The 15,796-nt window shown below is 34.6% G+C and overlaps 2 protein-coding genes across 2 annotated transcripts; both read left to right on the top strand.

Annotated features, from left to right (window-relative positions):
* The first annotated feature begins 1,670 nt into the window (after nucleotides 1-1,670).
* On the top strand, nucleotides 1,671-5,506 carry LOC142973366 (glutamate receptor 2-like). Its single transcript, XM_076115021.1, has 10 exons — nucleotides 1,671-2,368; nucleotides 2,458-2,585; nucleotides 2,762-2,855; nucleotides 3,119-3,281; nucleotides 3,638-3,856; nucleotides 3,934-4,042; nucleotides 4,330-4,514; nucleotides 4,641-4,745; nucleotides 4,956-5,114; nucleotides 5,199-5,506. The coding sequence occupies exons 1-9, from the start codon at nucleotides 1,677-1,679 to the stop codon at nucleotides 5,067-5,069; spliced, it is 1,809 nt and encodes a 602-aa protein (XP_075971136.1). The 5' UTR covers nucleotides 1,671-1,676; the 3' UTR covers nucleotides 5,070-5,114; nucleotides 5,199-5,506.
* Nucleotides 5,507-6,531: 1,025 nt separating this feature from the next.
* Nucleotides 6,532-15,701, top strand: LOC142973014 (carboxypeptidase E-like). The gene is made up of 8 exons (XM_076114525.1): nucleotides 6,532-6,901; nucleotides 6,994-7,190; nucleotides 7,281-7,436; nucleotides 7,515-7,681; nucleotides 7,925-8,079; nucleotides 9,942-10,202; nucleotides 13,217-13,359; nucleotides 14,359-15,701. Exons 1-8 carry the CDS (start codon nucleotides 6,682-6,684, stop codon nucleotides 14,503-14,505), a joined length of 1,446 nt encoding a protein of 481 aa, XP_075970640.1. The 5' UTR covers nucleotides 6,532-6,681; the 3' UTR covers nucleotides 14,506-15,701.
* The last annotated feature ends 95 nt before the right edge of the window (nucleotides 15,702-15,796 follow it).

The following is a 15,796-nucleotide window of genomic DNA, read 5'->3' as shown; positions in this document are numbered from 1 at the left end:
CTGAGAGTCGGTTACTGTGAGACATACAATTTACTAAAAATAACGGTCCGTGTCAACTGTCCTGTCAATAATAAAAATAATCTTCACAACTCCATAAAAGGGCTTTTCACCAAGTAACAAAAAGGTTGGGTATAGCTACCTTGGTAACAAAAAGGTTAGGTCTAGAAGACTTACCTATCAGGTGCCTACAGGGTCAAAAGGAATTCTGTTTAGTGCTTACACTAAACACTTTTAGTACACATTTTTCATCGGTATGTCAGAAACAATCACCAATCAAGTTTATATGAAGATCTGTATTACTCATTCATTATGTGGTAGGTAGCCAAAGTTTGTATGAAGCGGCGTCAGTTTTTTCGGCTGCTCCTTAATTAGCCAACCGTGGCGGCAAGGAAACTCACGACCACACACACGTTATACAACGACCGGGTCATCTTAATATTTCTACCAGAGAATTAAAAAAATAAGAAGCTATTTCTTGAAAGCATTAACTTAAGCATCTTCTATAGAAACACGATTGCACGATGAAGAATTAGAAAACAAGGAGTGCATTAAAAATGTTTTAGATAATGTTATGGATTTATTTACATAAGGATTATATAAAATGAAAGATGCAGAGAAAGTGAAGTCACAATGTGAAAGTAGACGTCTGTGATTATTGATAGATTAGAATACATTAGTTCAATGAAACGTTTCCTTTAACGAAATTCAATTCTCTGAGAAGCCAGGCTTGTTATTAGGTAGGTAATTAACACTTCTTGTACCATATAAAGTACTTACCAATTTATTTAACTATTGAATAATTGGTAAAGTATGTTGTTACGGAGAGTCATAATGAGTAAAAAATTCCGTCTGGCAAGTATCAAAACACGATCAGTGTTGTAAAATAAAAGGTGGCGCTAACCGCGTGTGTCTTGTCGCACAACAATAACAAAATATCCATTAGCTTTAGTGGTTTCTGTTTAACAGTCGGCTCATAACAAAAATCATCCATTTTATTTTGTTTAATGTGGAATCTTACACTACATCAATCTGTTACCTTTGTTGTTATAAATAATAAAGTTTTATTTTTCTTTGTAACAACCACAATTATGTACTGATTACTACTTATTCATTAAGTTTCTTTGAAGCTGTTTTGCAATAGTTACACTTAATGGCTGTTAATATTATGACGGTAAATAACAGTATTATTACGCAATGCTTCCTTTGAATATGAAAGTGAATAAATACTAATGTTTACCATTAATGTGATTATTTCCTAGTTGCATTCACAACATCAATTTATGCATAAGTATGTATTATGTTTATCTAGAAACAAATCTGGTTCCGTACATTAATATAGCAGCTTTGTTATGAAATTAGCTCTTTTGGAAACATACTTTATCATCAAATGTTATCTACTGTTTACTGTTAGAAGCCTAACAAAGACTGAAGTTTGGAATTAAAGATAATATATTATGGTAACTTAAGGGTTGCAAAAAACAATTTAATAAGAGACTGATTTTATCGATAAACTTTTTGAATCTACTCACCTATTGTAATTATTTTTAACTCAAGCAGTTTTTTGCATTAGGTATAAGGATTCCTAAACAACCCAGTGTCTTTTTGCATACTTATACGACGACTCGTTCCTAGTGGGACGGATCAATCATTGCAATATTCTTATACCGAAAGACAACATGTTGATTCCAACGAGCAGTTTGTTACCTTTAGAATTACTACTGCAAGCGCTTACACAAAATTATTTATCGTCATCCTACTGCATTACTTTTGTCTCTGATGCATCAATAACATTTTCCTCACCCGTATCATTTATGTACATAATTCCCGATGAAGAAAATTTAATAGAACAAATACTTTATGCCTCAGAAATGGGGTGCTCGGATTACGTGGTTCATGTTAAACGGCCTGATAAATTCCTAGCTGCTTTTGAAAGAGTTGTTCATATCGGAAGTATTCGACGAAGTGACCGAAAGATTATAATTTTGCCCCGTGAGGAGGATTTAAATGATGTAAATCTGCCATCGAAAGTGTTTTCTATGAAAGAAAGTGGTTTTGTGGCCAATATGCTGATGGTTTCATATTATAAACGAGAAGCTGAATGTGTAATATTTGATTTAATTACACATAAATTCGTTGGTTCAGACGAACTCATTCATGAACCTTTCTACTTGGACCGTTGGAATTCTTGTAACAGTATGTTCGATTATCAAGTAAACTTATTTCCCCATGATATGTCAGACTTGTACGGCAAGACGCTGAAAGTAGCTTGTTTTACCTACAAACCTTATGTTTTGTTAGATCTTGACCCAGCTATAGAACCACTTGAAAGAGACGGTATTGATGTGAGAATAATTCATGAGTTTTGCAGGTAATGTATTAACCCATCACAACTCAAAACTTTAAAAAAAGTAATTTACTTACTTCTAACTAATTTTGAATGGTTTGACATCCTTTCAGGTGGTTAAATTGTAGCATTGAAATAGTGCGCGAAGATGTGGATGAATGGGGTGATATTTATGAAAATGAGACCGGTGGAATCGGAATTATTGGGAGCGTTGTAGAGGATCGTGCTGATATTGGAATAAGTGAGTATTCTAGGAACAGGTGTTTATATTAAGGTAAGACATTGGAAGTGTTAGGCCGGAAGATTTTAAGACCTCATTATTTTAATCATGCCTTCGCGTCGGCCGCACTATTTTATTTTATTTAAATAGGTTTTTTCGGGCATTGGTGGATAATAGTGATACCTACATTATTTCAGCTTCTCTCTATTCCTGGTATGAAGAATGGAGGGTAATGGATTTCTCAGCAGCTGTATTAAGAACTGGTATAACGTGCATCGCTCCGGCACCCAGGTTTTTAAGACTTAATAATCTATATTTATCAAAAACTAGCGGATTTGCTCGACTTCGTCTGCGCAAAGTGCAATTTATCCCGTTGATTGCAGTCCCGTGTAATTTTTAGTCCCATCGATAAACATATAAAAAAAGGATTATCCAATTTAGTTAAGTTGTTTTAAAGTTATGCGCGTAAATACATTTCGGTGAATTATTTTTATTATTTTTATTTATAAAGATTCTCTAATCATGTTGGACAGTTCTATACACTTTATGTGCAGATTATTATCGAGTTGGGAGATGCCGTTGATGCCTTTTACGTGGTATTCGTGGCTTGCGGTGATCTTCACTTTCTTTTATGCATCGCTTGGTCTTCTAATTGCTCAAGGATTTCCTCCAGATGCAACTCCATTCTTTACTGTCTTTGCAACGATGATTGCGCAAGTAAGTTCTTAATTTACGTATTTTCAATAGTCAATATTTTTTTACAATAATAATCGCAATAAACTTAGAATGAAAATACCTCAGATTCAAGACCAGTATCAAGGATTACGGAAAAGTGTCTGCTGACGTGTCTCTAAGATAAAGTGACAACAAATGTATGGAAAATGTGTCAATATTCTTACTTACTTGTTAAGTTAACCGATACTTATTCGTTAACGATAGCGATTCATTATACAAGCCATAAAGTTCGAAAATCTATAAATCTATAATTTTCGGTGCTCTTAACTTACGCGGTTTATAAAAGGATTTTGAACTATTGCTTTACTTTATAAAGTGAATTACAATTTGTCCAACAGTCTCAAGACGATGTATCTTGGAGAATACGGAGCGTTACAGGTTGGCTTCTGATTGTTGGACTGATCCTGGGTTGCGCTTACGGCGCTGGCCTTGCGTCCACCTTCACTGTACCAAGATTCGAACCATCCATTGATATGATGCAGGATATAGTCGACAGGAAGATGGAATGGGGCGCTAATAGTGAAGCCTGGACGTTTTCACTCCGACCATCATCCGAAGTATGAATGCCGTTCCTGATTTTACGTACTGTGCATTATTTGTATAGTAAAAAAACTTAAATCAACTTTTATTTTAGCCATTGATTAAAAACCTTCTTGGCCAGTTCCGGACATACTCGTTTGAAGAATTGGAAAGGAAAAGTTTTACAAGGAGCATGGCGTTTAGTATCGAGAAGTTGCCGGCGGGTAATGTTATTTAATTTGCAGCTACTTATTTATTTTTGCGATAGCTAGTGTCCTTAAATGTAGTAATTTAATTTTATTTCTCGTGTTTGGTAAAGTTTGTGATCACTCCACACCCTTAGTTAGTAGCGTGGCCAAAAGGATATTTCTTCGATTAGGTAATGGGTTTATAAAAAAAATACAAAAAAAAAATATCGAGAAATGAGGAGGCTTGTTTTCACAATTGTGCTATATAAGTAAAACAAAAATAAATAATATTGACAATGCAAAGAGAACTTGGTTTTTTGCAGGGACTTTCGCAATAGGCGAATACCTAACAAAAGAAGCTGTTCTCGATATGATGTTAATGACGGAAGATTTCTATTACGAGCAATGTGTTATATGGCTGAGGAAGAGTTCTCCTTATACCGAAAAAGTCAGTACACTGGTTGGCAGGCTCCATCAGTCTGGTTTAATGCTGGCTTGGGAAACACAGGTAGATACCGAGATTATTAAGATAAACATAGAGATTTATTATCTAGAGTCCAATGTTCCGTGATGTTCGTAATACCGTTGTTTTAAAAACTCGAATGTAAATTTTACCGTTTCCAAAATTTTGCAGGTTGCATTGAAATACTTGAACTATAAGGTACAGCTAGAAGTAAGACTGTCCCGGTCTAAGAGCGATGGTGGTATCACTAAAATCCTAAATCTGAACGATGTTGTGGTACGTAGCTAACATTTGGCTATACATTTTTAGAAAAAAAGTTGAAGAAGGATTCAATGCGGTTGCCCTTTTATTAATGAAAGCTCGAGTTTCCAGTTTAACAAACACGAAGTAAAAGTAATAAGACTCAAGGCAACTACTGTAACTGTAAATCACCTGCATTTTAATAGTGTATTTTTTAACTTATTTGCTGTGGTTATTTAATTACAGGGTGTTTTCATAATATACGTAACCGGTATAATGGTGTCAATCGTAGTTTTCATTGGAGAAGTTATTGTGTATCACCACAAGAATAATAAAGGACCGAACAATGGACAAGAATAAGTATAATATCAACAATTAAATCACTACAAAATAAATACACCAGTAGTAGGCATATTTACCTACCAAATTATAATAATTATTATGTAGGTACCTACCTAGTATTCTGTACTTAATTTTATGTTCTTCTAGGTACATATTACACAAGCTCAGCCCAATGTGAAATAGATCGCGGCGCAAACAGATCAGTGCAAAGGACACTTATTTGTACTCGTACAACCAAAGCGCACTAGCCCATTTTCCAAGTGGACCTAAAAATCGTTTAATAGGATCTAGCTAAATTATTTGAGTTGATTGGTGGCATCTATTTTACGATAAATAATTAATTAACTTTTATCTTTGAATAAAAAGTAACAGACAAATATATCGTTGCAGTGTTTTTTTTTTTATAAATTAAAAGACAAAAACGTTTTATTTCTACTTCAGTTAGCTGTAAAAAAAAATGTTCCATGATAGAATAATCAGTTTGCGAAATAGGATGTAATACAAAGACACAAATATTCATTTATTAACTTCACGCCTGATATTCCCGAAAGCGTAAATAAAAGACGGAAGTAGGCCGGTAGGCGTGAAATGCATGTAGATAATATGTAGTTGTTAGTCCTAAGTAGTGGAGAGTGAGCCTTTTGTCAAATACCCTGCTGGCTTCCAAAGTCTAGGTTAAGACTGAAAAATTCAATAATATAAATTAGAAAAACGCAGCGGCACTTTGCTCGGGAATCGAATACAAGACCTTGTGATCAGCAGCATCATACTACCACCCAGACAACAAAGTACTAGTTTACTTGGTTACGCTGGCCACTCTCAGTAATAAGTAGGTACTTATATAGTTTTAAAACAGAGAAGTGTGGACGGACGGTACCTACCTCGGTTGTTTTCATTATGATTTTTTTTTAATTGTTAGTTATTATTTCTTTTTAACGATGAATTCTGTAGCTCGATTCTCTACTACTATCGACTATCGACAACCGGCTTGTAATCGAGAAATTTTGTATCAAAATCTGATCAGCGCCTCTGACGGGCGTCGTAGGAATTATTTTTGCAGTAGGTACCTACATTCTAAATGTCTAACTTTCTATACTCGACAGTACTAACTACCTACGTGGTTGCGCATATACTTCATAATAGCTTTTTTAATAGCTCTTTTGTTTTCAAGAGAATTCTCATATATTTAGACACTATAATTTATTTACTTATTTTCATTAATGGTCGTGGCCTATCAGTAAAAAAACAAAAATTAATGAAAATTTCAAGCTTGTAAATTATATTTTAATAAAATTAATTACCTACTACATGACGTTTCGAGTACAGTTAATCAAATTGTTAATTCGAGGTTTACTCTTTTCCTATGATCCGCAAATTAAACAAATGCATATTCTGTTTAGTCGACTACGATGTTTGATATCGGTACATTTACGGTATTGCGCCCCACTCTACCAAGTGTGTCTTTTGCGTCAGCAACAATTTTATATGTGTGGGTGTAGTGAGTGGGGCTGGCGGGAAAATCGATCGATACTTGTTTAGTTGTTTCACTGGGCTGCCGTGTGATCATCACAGAATTTTACAAAATAATGCGTTAATAATTTACCTTCGAAAGTTTAATCATAAAGTGGATATGGCGTATTATTTGTGTGTGGGTTTAGCATTTTTGCTGACGACCTCAGCAGAGTTTGTTTGGAAACATCATAACAATGAGCAGCTTCCAGTGGTATTAGAAGATGTTCACCGAAGATGTCCCAATATTACGAGGGTATATGCTTTAACAGAACCGTCTGTATGCGGCGTACCTTTATACGTTATAGAATTCTCGGATAATCCCGGGTTTCATCAGCCTTGTAAGTAGTATTGGCTAATAACGTTAATTAATTTTTACTTCTACCTACGTAAACATTAATGTGCATTAGTTATATCTTTCAAATATTTTTAGATAAACCTGAAGTAAAATATGTGGGAAATATTCATGGCAATGAAGTTCTGGGACGAGAATTACTTTTGGGCTTAGCTCATTATCTATGTGACCAATACAATAGCCGAGATCGCAGAATCCGAGCTCTAATCCATTCCACCAGAATACACTTACTACCTTCAATGAACCCTGATGGATGGCAACTATCTACCGATACTGTAAGTGCATCTTCAAGCTAATATTAAACACATTATTATGAATGTTAAACAACAAATAAGGTATTATTATTTATAATTTTAATTTTAAAGGGTGGTGTTGATTATTTGATTGGCCGTACAAATAATCACTCAGTGGATCTGAACAGGAACTTCCCAGATCTGGATGCTATAACATTTGAATATGAGCGTCAAGGCATCAACCATAACAATCACTTGTTAAAAGATCTGACACGGCTTGCAGCACCGGTGAGTTCTATTCTCATTTTAATTAAATATTCGAAAGTAAATACCTAGTTTCTATAAAATATTTTATGTTTCCTATAGTTAGAGCCAGAGACCCGTGCTGTTATGCGCTGGATAATGTCAGTTCCATTTGTGTTGAGTGCTGCTATGCATGGTGGTGACCTTGTTGCCAACTATCCTTATGATGAGAGCAGGAGTGGAGCACCAGTATCTGAATATTCTGCCAGCCCCGATGATGATACTTTTAGGTAGGTACATTCAATTCATGCCTTCCTGAGATTGCCAGCCTTTTGAGAAATACATGACAGTTTATGAAAAAATTAACACCATCACATGATGTGGAAAACCTTCATAATATATCTTAATAATTATATGCATGGTAAATAAATGGGTATACAAGCTGCAGAAATATCATCTGGTAGAAAATAAAATTTTAATAAAGTATTTAGAGAAGTGCATATAGAAATGACCATTACAGAATGTTTTTGTAGGGAGCTGGCCTCAACATATGCGGACGCTCACGCGGATATGGCATCGGCGACCCGTCGCGGTTGTCACACCACCAGTTCGGAAGATTCTGATACATATAACTTTGGCAAACAAGGAGGAGTTACTAACGGGGCAGCCTGGTACAGCTTGAAAGGAGGTTGGTTAAATGTCATACTAAAAATAATATCTAATTATATTTTTTATTACTACTGGTATTTCCAGTTTAATTTATCTAGAGCTAGATTTAAGGCCTCAATTGGTAGAGCAGAGCAAGTATTAATGTGACATGCAAATATAATCTAAATAAATAATGTCTGCCACTCTTTAAATCGGCAAGTAACGTCGCTACTAGAGATGAAAAGTGCAAAGCAGGCTGTCATCGAAAGGTCACGCGTTCGACTCTTTCGTTACGTTTGTTTTATATCTTAACAGTTTAGCGGCGAGCATAATGGATTCACATTTAACTAAAATTGCTGGTATTTTCAAAAACATTGAATATGGTAACCATGTATTCATCACTGTGACTAATGAATACGGAAGTAATTTTGGACAATGTCGCGTTTATTATTATGTTTGAAACTGGCGTATAAATGCTTTCGGGAATTATTTTACAACACGTAAAATTTGAGTCAGCGATTATTATTTTGTTTATTCATTTTGTTAAACAAGTAAATTCGTACCATTTGCCGTATCAATGATAATGTATAGATGAGACTGGGCTCCTCAGTTGCTGGATCCTTTTGATTTTTTTTTAAGAAGTGCTCTGGAGTTGGCTAAATTGCTAAGTTATAAATTTAAATGTTGATGTAGGTCTCGGGCTGATCAGGATTTTAGGACGGCATTTAAACAACCATCTTATAAATCCTTCTACTTATTTTTATAACTGCACCTGTAAGTCGACATAACTGTGGCAATTAAATGTCACAGTATTATTTATTGTACACGCTAGTACCTATAACCAGTCGGATTGGTACTCGTTGGATAATTGGACACCAATATTTTTTGTTCCTTTAAAACTTACAATCATAGTACTTGTAGGAAGACAAGGAAGTTCAAGAAGCAGGAAGCTTAAGCAATGGATCACTTCACTTCATTCTGTTTATTGCGGCATTTACATTTTAACAGGAGTTGACCATGAGACGCGGATGGCTTAGTAATGCTAATTTTAACTGCATTGTTCAGTGATTTTTAATCATAACAATTGTAGCGTAGCCCGCGGTACATTTGTATGAAAGGTTTGTTTGCTAACGTTTGAAACAAGTGGGATTAGCAATGGATATTGGTGGAAACAATAGGTCGGATATATTGACGTAAGCGGTTACTTACATTTTGAATGTTACTCTCCGTCGGCGCGACGGACGGCAACGTCATGGACGTCTTATAGAATAATTAAATATAAGTTGTTCACTGTTGTCTAGAAATATAGTTTCGTCTTAGGTAGATCTTACCTGATGTTCCAAGACGGTCTTGAACTTAATGTTGTGAGAAAGTCAAAACAGTATAACGACTGCATAACAATATAATTCTGGAGTTACAGACTTGCAGGGCTTGTCTTTATGTCCAGAGTTTTGTTTTATTCCCTGCCTTTACGGAAAAATGTCATCGCTAAGATGATTAATATACCTATAGGCCGAAAAATAAACATGGATGGTATAGTAAAGTGTGATTAATAATCAAATTAAATTGAAGCTTAAAATTATCTGTCGGTCACCTTCGTTCGTCACCGTAATGATCCTGCCACGTGCTAGTTGCTACATTCTTACAGAAGGCTTGATTGCATTATTTAACCAAATCCCTGCGACATTATTCACGTTTAGAGGTCGGCTGGGTCGGACCCTCGCACGTGACAAATATTTTTATGGCTTACAAATATTTGTTCCAAGTTCGGAAATTATATGTGATTTGTTTATATAATACCAATTTATATTAGAGGTATCGTACGAAATGCTCGGAATGTTACGGTTTTAGTCATTCTGATTAAATACCACTTATTTGATTTACCAACACATTTATTTTTAGGTATGCAGGACTTCAATTATCTTGCGACGAACGCGTTTGAAATTACACTGGAGTTGGGATGCGATAAATATACGAAGGAGAGTGATCTGGCCAAAGAATGGGAGAGGAATCGCGAAGCTTTACTTGCGTACTTGTGGAAGGTGCATGTTGGCATCAAGGGGATTGTGACCGATGACTCTGGGTTCATACAGAACGCCATCATATCCGTGGTGAACATCACAGGACCTGTGCCCAGACCCATTCGTCACGACGTCACTACAGGTGAGTTACACTTCACGCGCGCGGCTCATTTGATTTTCATTTTAATAGTATTAAGTTTTTCATTCGAGTACTGTGTCTAATATACTTAGATGGAGCGGTAGGTGTTAAAGCGTTATTCATGCTAATTAAATTTAATTTGTACAGTTTTGTTCCTAAAGACTTTTGTTGTTAGTGGGAATGCTGACAGTTATTTATTCTAAACTCGTATAGGTAGTATTTGTTTGCACAAGAAAATTCTAGATCCGTTTTGACGCCTACGCCATAACGAATTTATAATAAGAGTAACATAGAGTATCGTATGCCACTAAACCGGATCATTTATTCTATATGTTACGTTAGATCTATTTAAGGAGTTTTCACGGATCAGCGTATCTAATGTGCGACATAAGCGGGTGCTAATGACTCGACTGTATATTTAGGATTACGTAACTACGGATTAGAACTATATAGGGCTTCTTGTTTGTTTGTATAGAAGATACATAGGATAAAGGCCTATTATATCGTAGATAGAATTAAACAATGTAGTAATTACATCTAGTATCTTCTCGCACTTGTCCGGTGCAGCTAAATTAATAGTTGTTTGCATTCAGTAAATTGAGACTGATTGGTGTAACTAAGTGCTTCCTTCTGCCGCAGACATCTCGAGTCATTAAGTATCGTTTGTACAGGGGGTTCGCTATATCAAGTTGACGTTTATTAAATTGCTGCATCTTTCTCAGGGTGTATTGTTGTCAACTAAGATAAAAACGACCCGTAACGTAATGTTACCATGGAAACATGCTTATGCTATACAACATTCGTGAGAAAATGAATTACGTTACGTTCATAATCTTCATACAATATACGCTTCCTACTATTGGAATTTCGTGCGTAAGATACAATCGCTACGGATGCTATCTAGTTATACTGTGATAGTGAATAACATTGTGTTTTACGCCTCCACTCTACTCCATACATTTAGGTTATCAAATTGTACGCAGTCTGGCGCTATTTTTGTTCTCATTTGTACAGCTAGATGTATGGATCTGTTTTATAATTGATGTGCACAATTCTTCACTAAAAGACAGGTCTGGCCGTTTTTGTATTTAGTTGTCTGATTTCGATAAGGGATCCTATTTGGGATTTTTATTTTACTCCGGAGCTACGTTTTGGTATTTCCAAAAAAATTACTAAATTTATTCAATGCCTGCCTAATATGTTTATTATGATTATAAGCAGTAAGCACTCTAGTAAAGGGTGTAACTGTAAACGGTAAACCTTAATAGGCTATAGACTTAATGCAGGAACATCGATTAGGGCCTGTAATCGATGTAATCGTAACTTGTATGCACATTAGCTATATTACGTAGATAACATTGTGAAAATAGGTTGACTGTGCGTTGGAATACAAAAGAGATTTACGCACACTTCTTGAATTGAGAATGTGGGTATTGTTGCCAAAGAAAACGTTGCATTGTACAAAAGATATTATTATAAGTTATTATCTATTGTTTACGATTTATTATAATTTTATTTGGTACTATATTTCTTGCGTCGAATAAGGATAACCATAAAAATTACGTTTCCAAATCGTTCTTGAGTATTTACGAAGATACTGCTGAACTTCGGATTAGACATACTTACTTACAAATGATGTTACGGCATGCATTATTTTAAAAGTAGAAACATTTTAGCCAAATACAAGAGTATTTCACATTCTCTTTTTTTCTAATTCAACAATAATTTAAAAACTCACTCATAATACCTACTTTGAAAATTTAAATCTGTTTAACTTTTGCATTTAGATTTTCTATGGCTGTTACCGTCCCTGTACTATACTTTAAAACATCAGTTTTGTAACAGTCTGTCGGTTTAAAAATAACTGACACAGTTTTTCACGTACTCTCCAGACTCCGGACCTATAACAGATCGATAGGAATGATCGTAAACAGTCCGTAGTAACATGAGATCGCTCGCTTTTGCTTCCGCGTTATTGATTGATAATGTTATTATATGCCTATATGACCCATATATCAAATGTATGTAATAAATGTGTTTCAATGATGACCCTAACGCAAATTTATCAAAAAAATTGATAACATTTGATAACACGGTTATTCTAGGTCTAGTATATAAACCTATTTTCCTATTAAAAAAATGTTAATATTGAATGTCGACCAGATATGAAAGTAGGTATTATTAAATTAAGTAACACCCGATTTCTGAAAGCTTCTTTAGATATTGTTGAAATACATAATGACGATTGTGTAGTAGTCAACCAAAAACAAAAATATCAATTAGAATATCTGAAACACTGCACTAAAATTGTAATAACTTAAAATAAAAAAATGTAAAAGTGATAAATTATTTAATGTACTATAAGGTATCATTACTATACATGCTCTTTTTTATAACTCATGTGTAAAAACAAGTCAGTAAACTTCCTTGATGTCGTTGGGCATGGCTCTCCTTTCATTTGGAGAAGGTAAGGCCAAGGTTACGACAACGCCTGCTAAGTGTCAGACAATCTCACTATTATTATGAGCTGTTATTTATTTATTACATCGTCTTTTTTTTCCCAAGAGCAGTTATTGTTTTGTTTACAATTGACTCCTTAATGCGATGATTTAAAAGTTGATTTGTTTTGTAAAACTCGACTATCTGATGTCATTCTTAAAACTCGTTACTTGGCTTAAAGTAATATTCTTTCTTTCTGTCTGTCGTATGGTTAGTGGTCAACCTGGTGTCTAAAGTTGTTCAAGCCGCCCGAAAGGCCTTTGACATGGCTTAACGACTGTTATCTTATTAGAGAACAACCGGGACCGACTATTTACGTGCCCTCCGAAGCACGAAGCTCAGTTCAAATACCACTAAGCGGTCACCTATCTATAGATGGACCGCGCCAAGGGTTGCTTAACTGACTGTTTACTGAGCGGTGTTGAAATAATTAAGTCGACTATATAGTCAAATTTTGCATTAACTAATTAAAAACCTCATATTATTATCTCTAATATACATTGTGTTGTTTAATCCAGGTGCATATGGAGACTACTATCGTCTGCTGACCCCAGGCCACTACGAGGTGACGGCCAACTACCCCGGCTACTTCCCTGTGTCGCGAGTGGTCACAGTTCCACGACACCAGACCGTCGCTCACATACTCAACTTTAAACTAGAGGTGAGTGCCGAACTACCAACTTAGTTATTCTCAATCAATGTATATAAAACCCTTTCGTCTGACTGATGGACAACGCGCAGCCGAAACTAGGTACTGAGCGTAGCAAGTTAAAATTAGAGGAGCACTATGAGAGGATTTTTTGGATTTCCCAGAAAAGGGTTTAAATTCCACGCGGGCAAAGCTTGTTACTTATAGTTGCAAAAGTAACTCTGTTGGTCTACTAATTTGTTACGATTTCCGCAACTTAATGTATAGATTTTGATGAAAATGCAGATGAGATCTTTACGAAAATCAATATTCTGCTGGACAAATCTTTTGATTGAACTGAAGAATGTATTATTCTCGACCCAAACGCACAAGTACAAGCTAATACGCAACTAGAAAGTGTAGGCGTTGGTACCGAAATAGGTAAAGATTTCTGCTTACTTCAGCAAACTTAATTTAACCTCCCTTTCATTTAAGTTGATACAAGTATTGACGTCACACACACGTCTGTTATAAAGTCTGACGTAAATGTACCCGCGCTCATACGCCCACTCAAACAATCCCGAATGTCATATAATGCCCTTTATACGCTTTTATCGATCCGAATTGTTTCGCATAGTACTGTACGTACTATTGTAGCTATGAAGTTTTATCTTTGTTATCTGTTACCGAATGAACTTTTAAGTGCGATCTATCGATTCTAATTTTAGGGTCTTTGTAAAGTACTTATTAAAGTAGCGAAAAGGGCGATTAACTGAAGTAAAATGAGTTCGTTAAAAATATTAAATTATTTTCTCTTATATATCTGTGCTTCTATTCTCTCCTCATATGATCCAATTAAACTTAATCACTGTGGTTAGTGCGTATTCGAATATCTATTGTTTTAGGCAGAGTGATATTCTGGTTTACTTCGTTATCGAAACATACGACATAACCACGTGCGGTATACATCGACCCCGTTCAGAATCGACAAACATCGATCTGTGTTTATAAATATATGCTCTTGATTTCCAGCCCACGACGAGTTGGTTCGACGACGAATCTACCTTCGGCCTGTACCCACACGGACTTAGAGATGGACAACCGCGAATATACAAGAGATCCTTATATGAACAAGTAGCTAATTCTCTCCTAGAACGAAAAGATACAGCTAAACAATAAATATATCGTAATCACATTATAAATTATTTAATGAATGACGACAATCTGTTAATCTATGTATGTATATAGGCTTGTAATTAGAGGGTTAGGACTGTATTGAGATTTTATTTATTTTCACACATCACATCATATGGTACAAGAGATAAGGAAGTGTATTGTTATTGACAATTTTAGGCAGCTATTTATAAAAAATTGTATGTGCCATTTACATTTTGTGACGAATTTATCACACGACACTGACGTACTTAATTTTGGACGATTAGTTTCAGTAGCGTGGATATCCGGACATTAGCCCTCTTATTCATAAACACACTATAAACCTCTTTTAGTTAAAAAACTACAACAATATGTTTTCTTCTTTTCATTTCACTAAGGAGTGAGAGAAACAAAACTCTTTATAAGCCTTTCATAACTTCATATAATAAACCTATTTTAATTAAAAAGCTATTATAATATGTTTTCTCTTTTTCATTTCGCTATAGAGTGAAAGAAACAAAACACTTTATAAGCCTTTCATAACTTCATATATTTTTATGAATAAGTGGGTAAGAATTTAGTCATTTATAATGCCCAGCGGCTAAATGTATGTCTATGTCCAAGTTACTGAGGCATATCGTACACAATCAAGTATGTAACTGAAAAATAAATATTTTTTTGATTTTATAAATTTTAATGTCGTAGTTATTGTTGCACGTTGAATAGGAACTATCTAGTCCAATTTCGTAGTCCTTTTCAACTATATCTAATTTAAGAAATGTTTTCGAATATAATACACCTACCTATAAGTGTGATATATCAATTTATTATATGATAATTCAAGTACAATTTTAACATGGAATATATTCATTTGAACTTTTGAGAAATATAAACCAGGAATCTAAAATAAATATTTTATTATGGTAATCTGTATTATGTAAAACCTGATAATAAAAAATGCTGGTCAATTTTTAAACCAAGAAATTCTCTATAATAACGATTTCTACGAATACATTTAACTGTTCCAAATTGTATCTTTTATACAAAAGCATTTTATCCAAATATGACAACTTTTTCACTGTCTTGGTATGTTATGAGGTTTAAGAGAATTACTGGAAAAAAAATGGTTTATGTATGCAATAGAAATTTTGCTATAATCTTGTTTAACTTAAGAATAATGTTAGATTCATCAATAAAATATGATCTGTGTGCAATAATCATCTTTATTTTTAATTTTTTGGTGCTGTAATCCTTTACACATTTGTCATCTTCCAAGTACAATTGACGAAAATTAACACCTAACAGTCTATCAGTT

Source organism: Anticarsia gemmatalis, chromosome 5, assembly GCF_050436995.1.
Source record: "Anticarsia gemmatalis isolate Benzon Research Colony breed Stoneville strain chromosome 5, ilAntGemm2 primary, whole genome shotgun sequence".
Taxonomy (NCBI): domain Eukaryota; kingdom Metazoa; phylum Arthropoda; class Insecta; order Lepidoptera; family Erebidae; genus Anticarsia; species Anticarsia gemmatalis.
The sequence above is the reverse complement of the archived record's forward strand: the minus strand, read 5'-3'. Positions and strand labels throughout refer to the sequence as shown.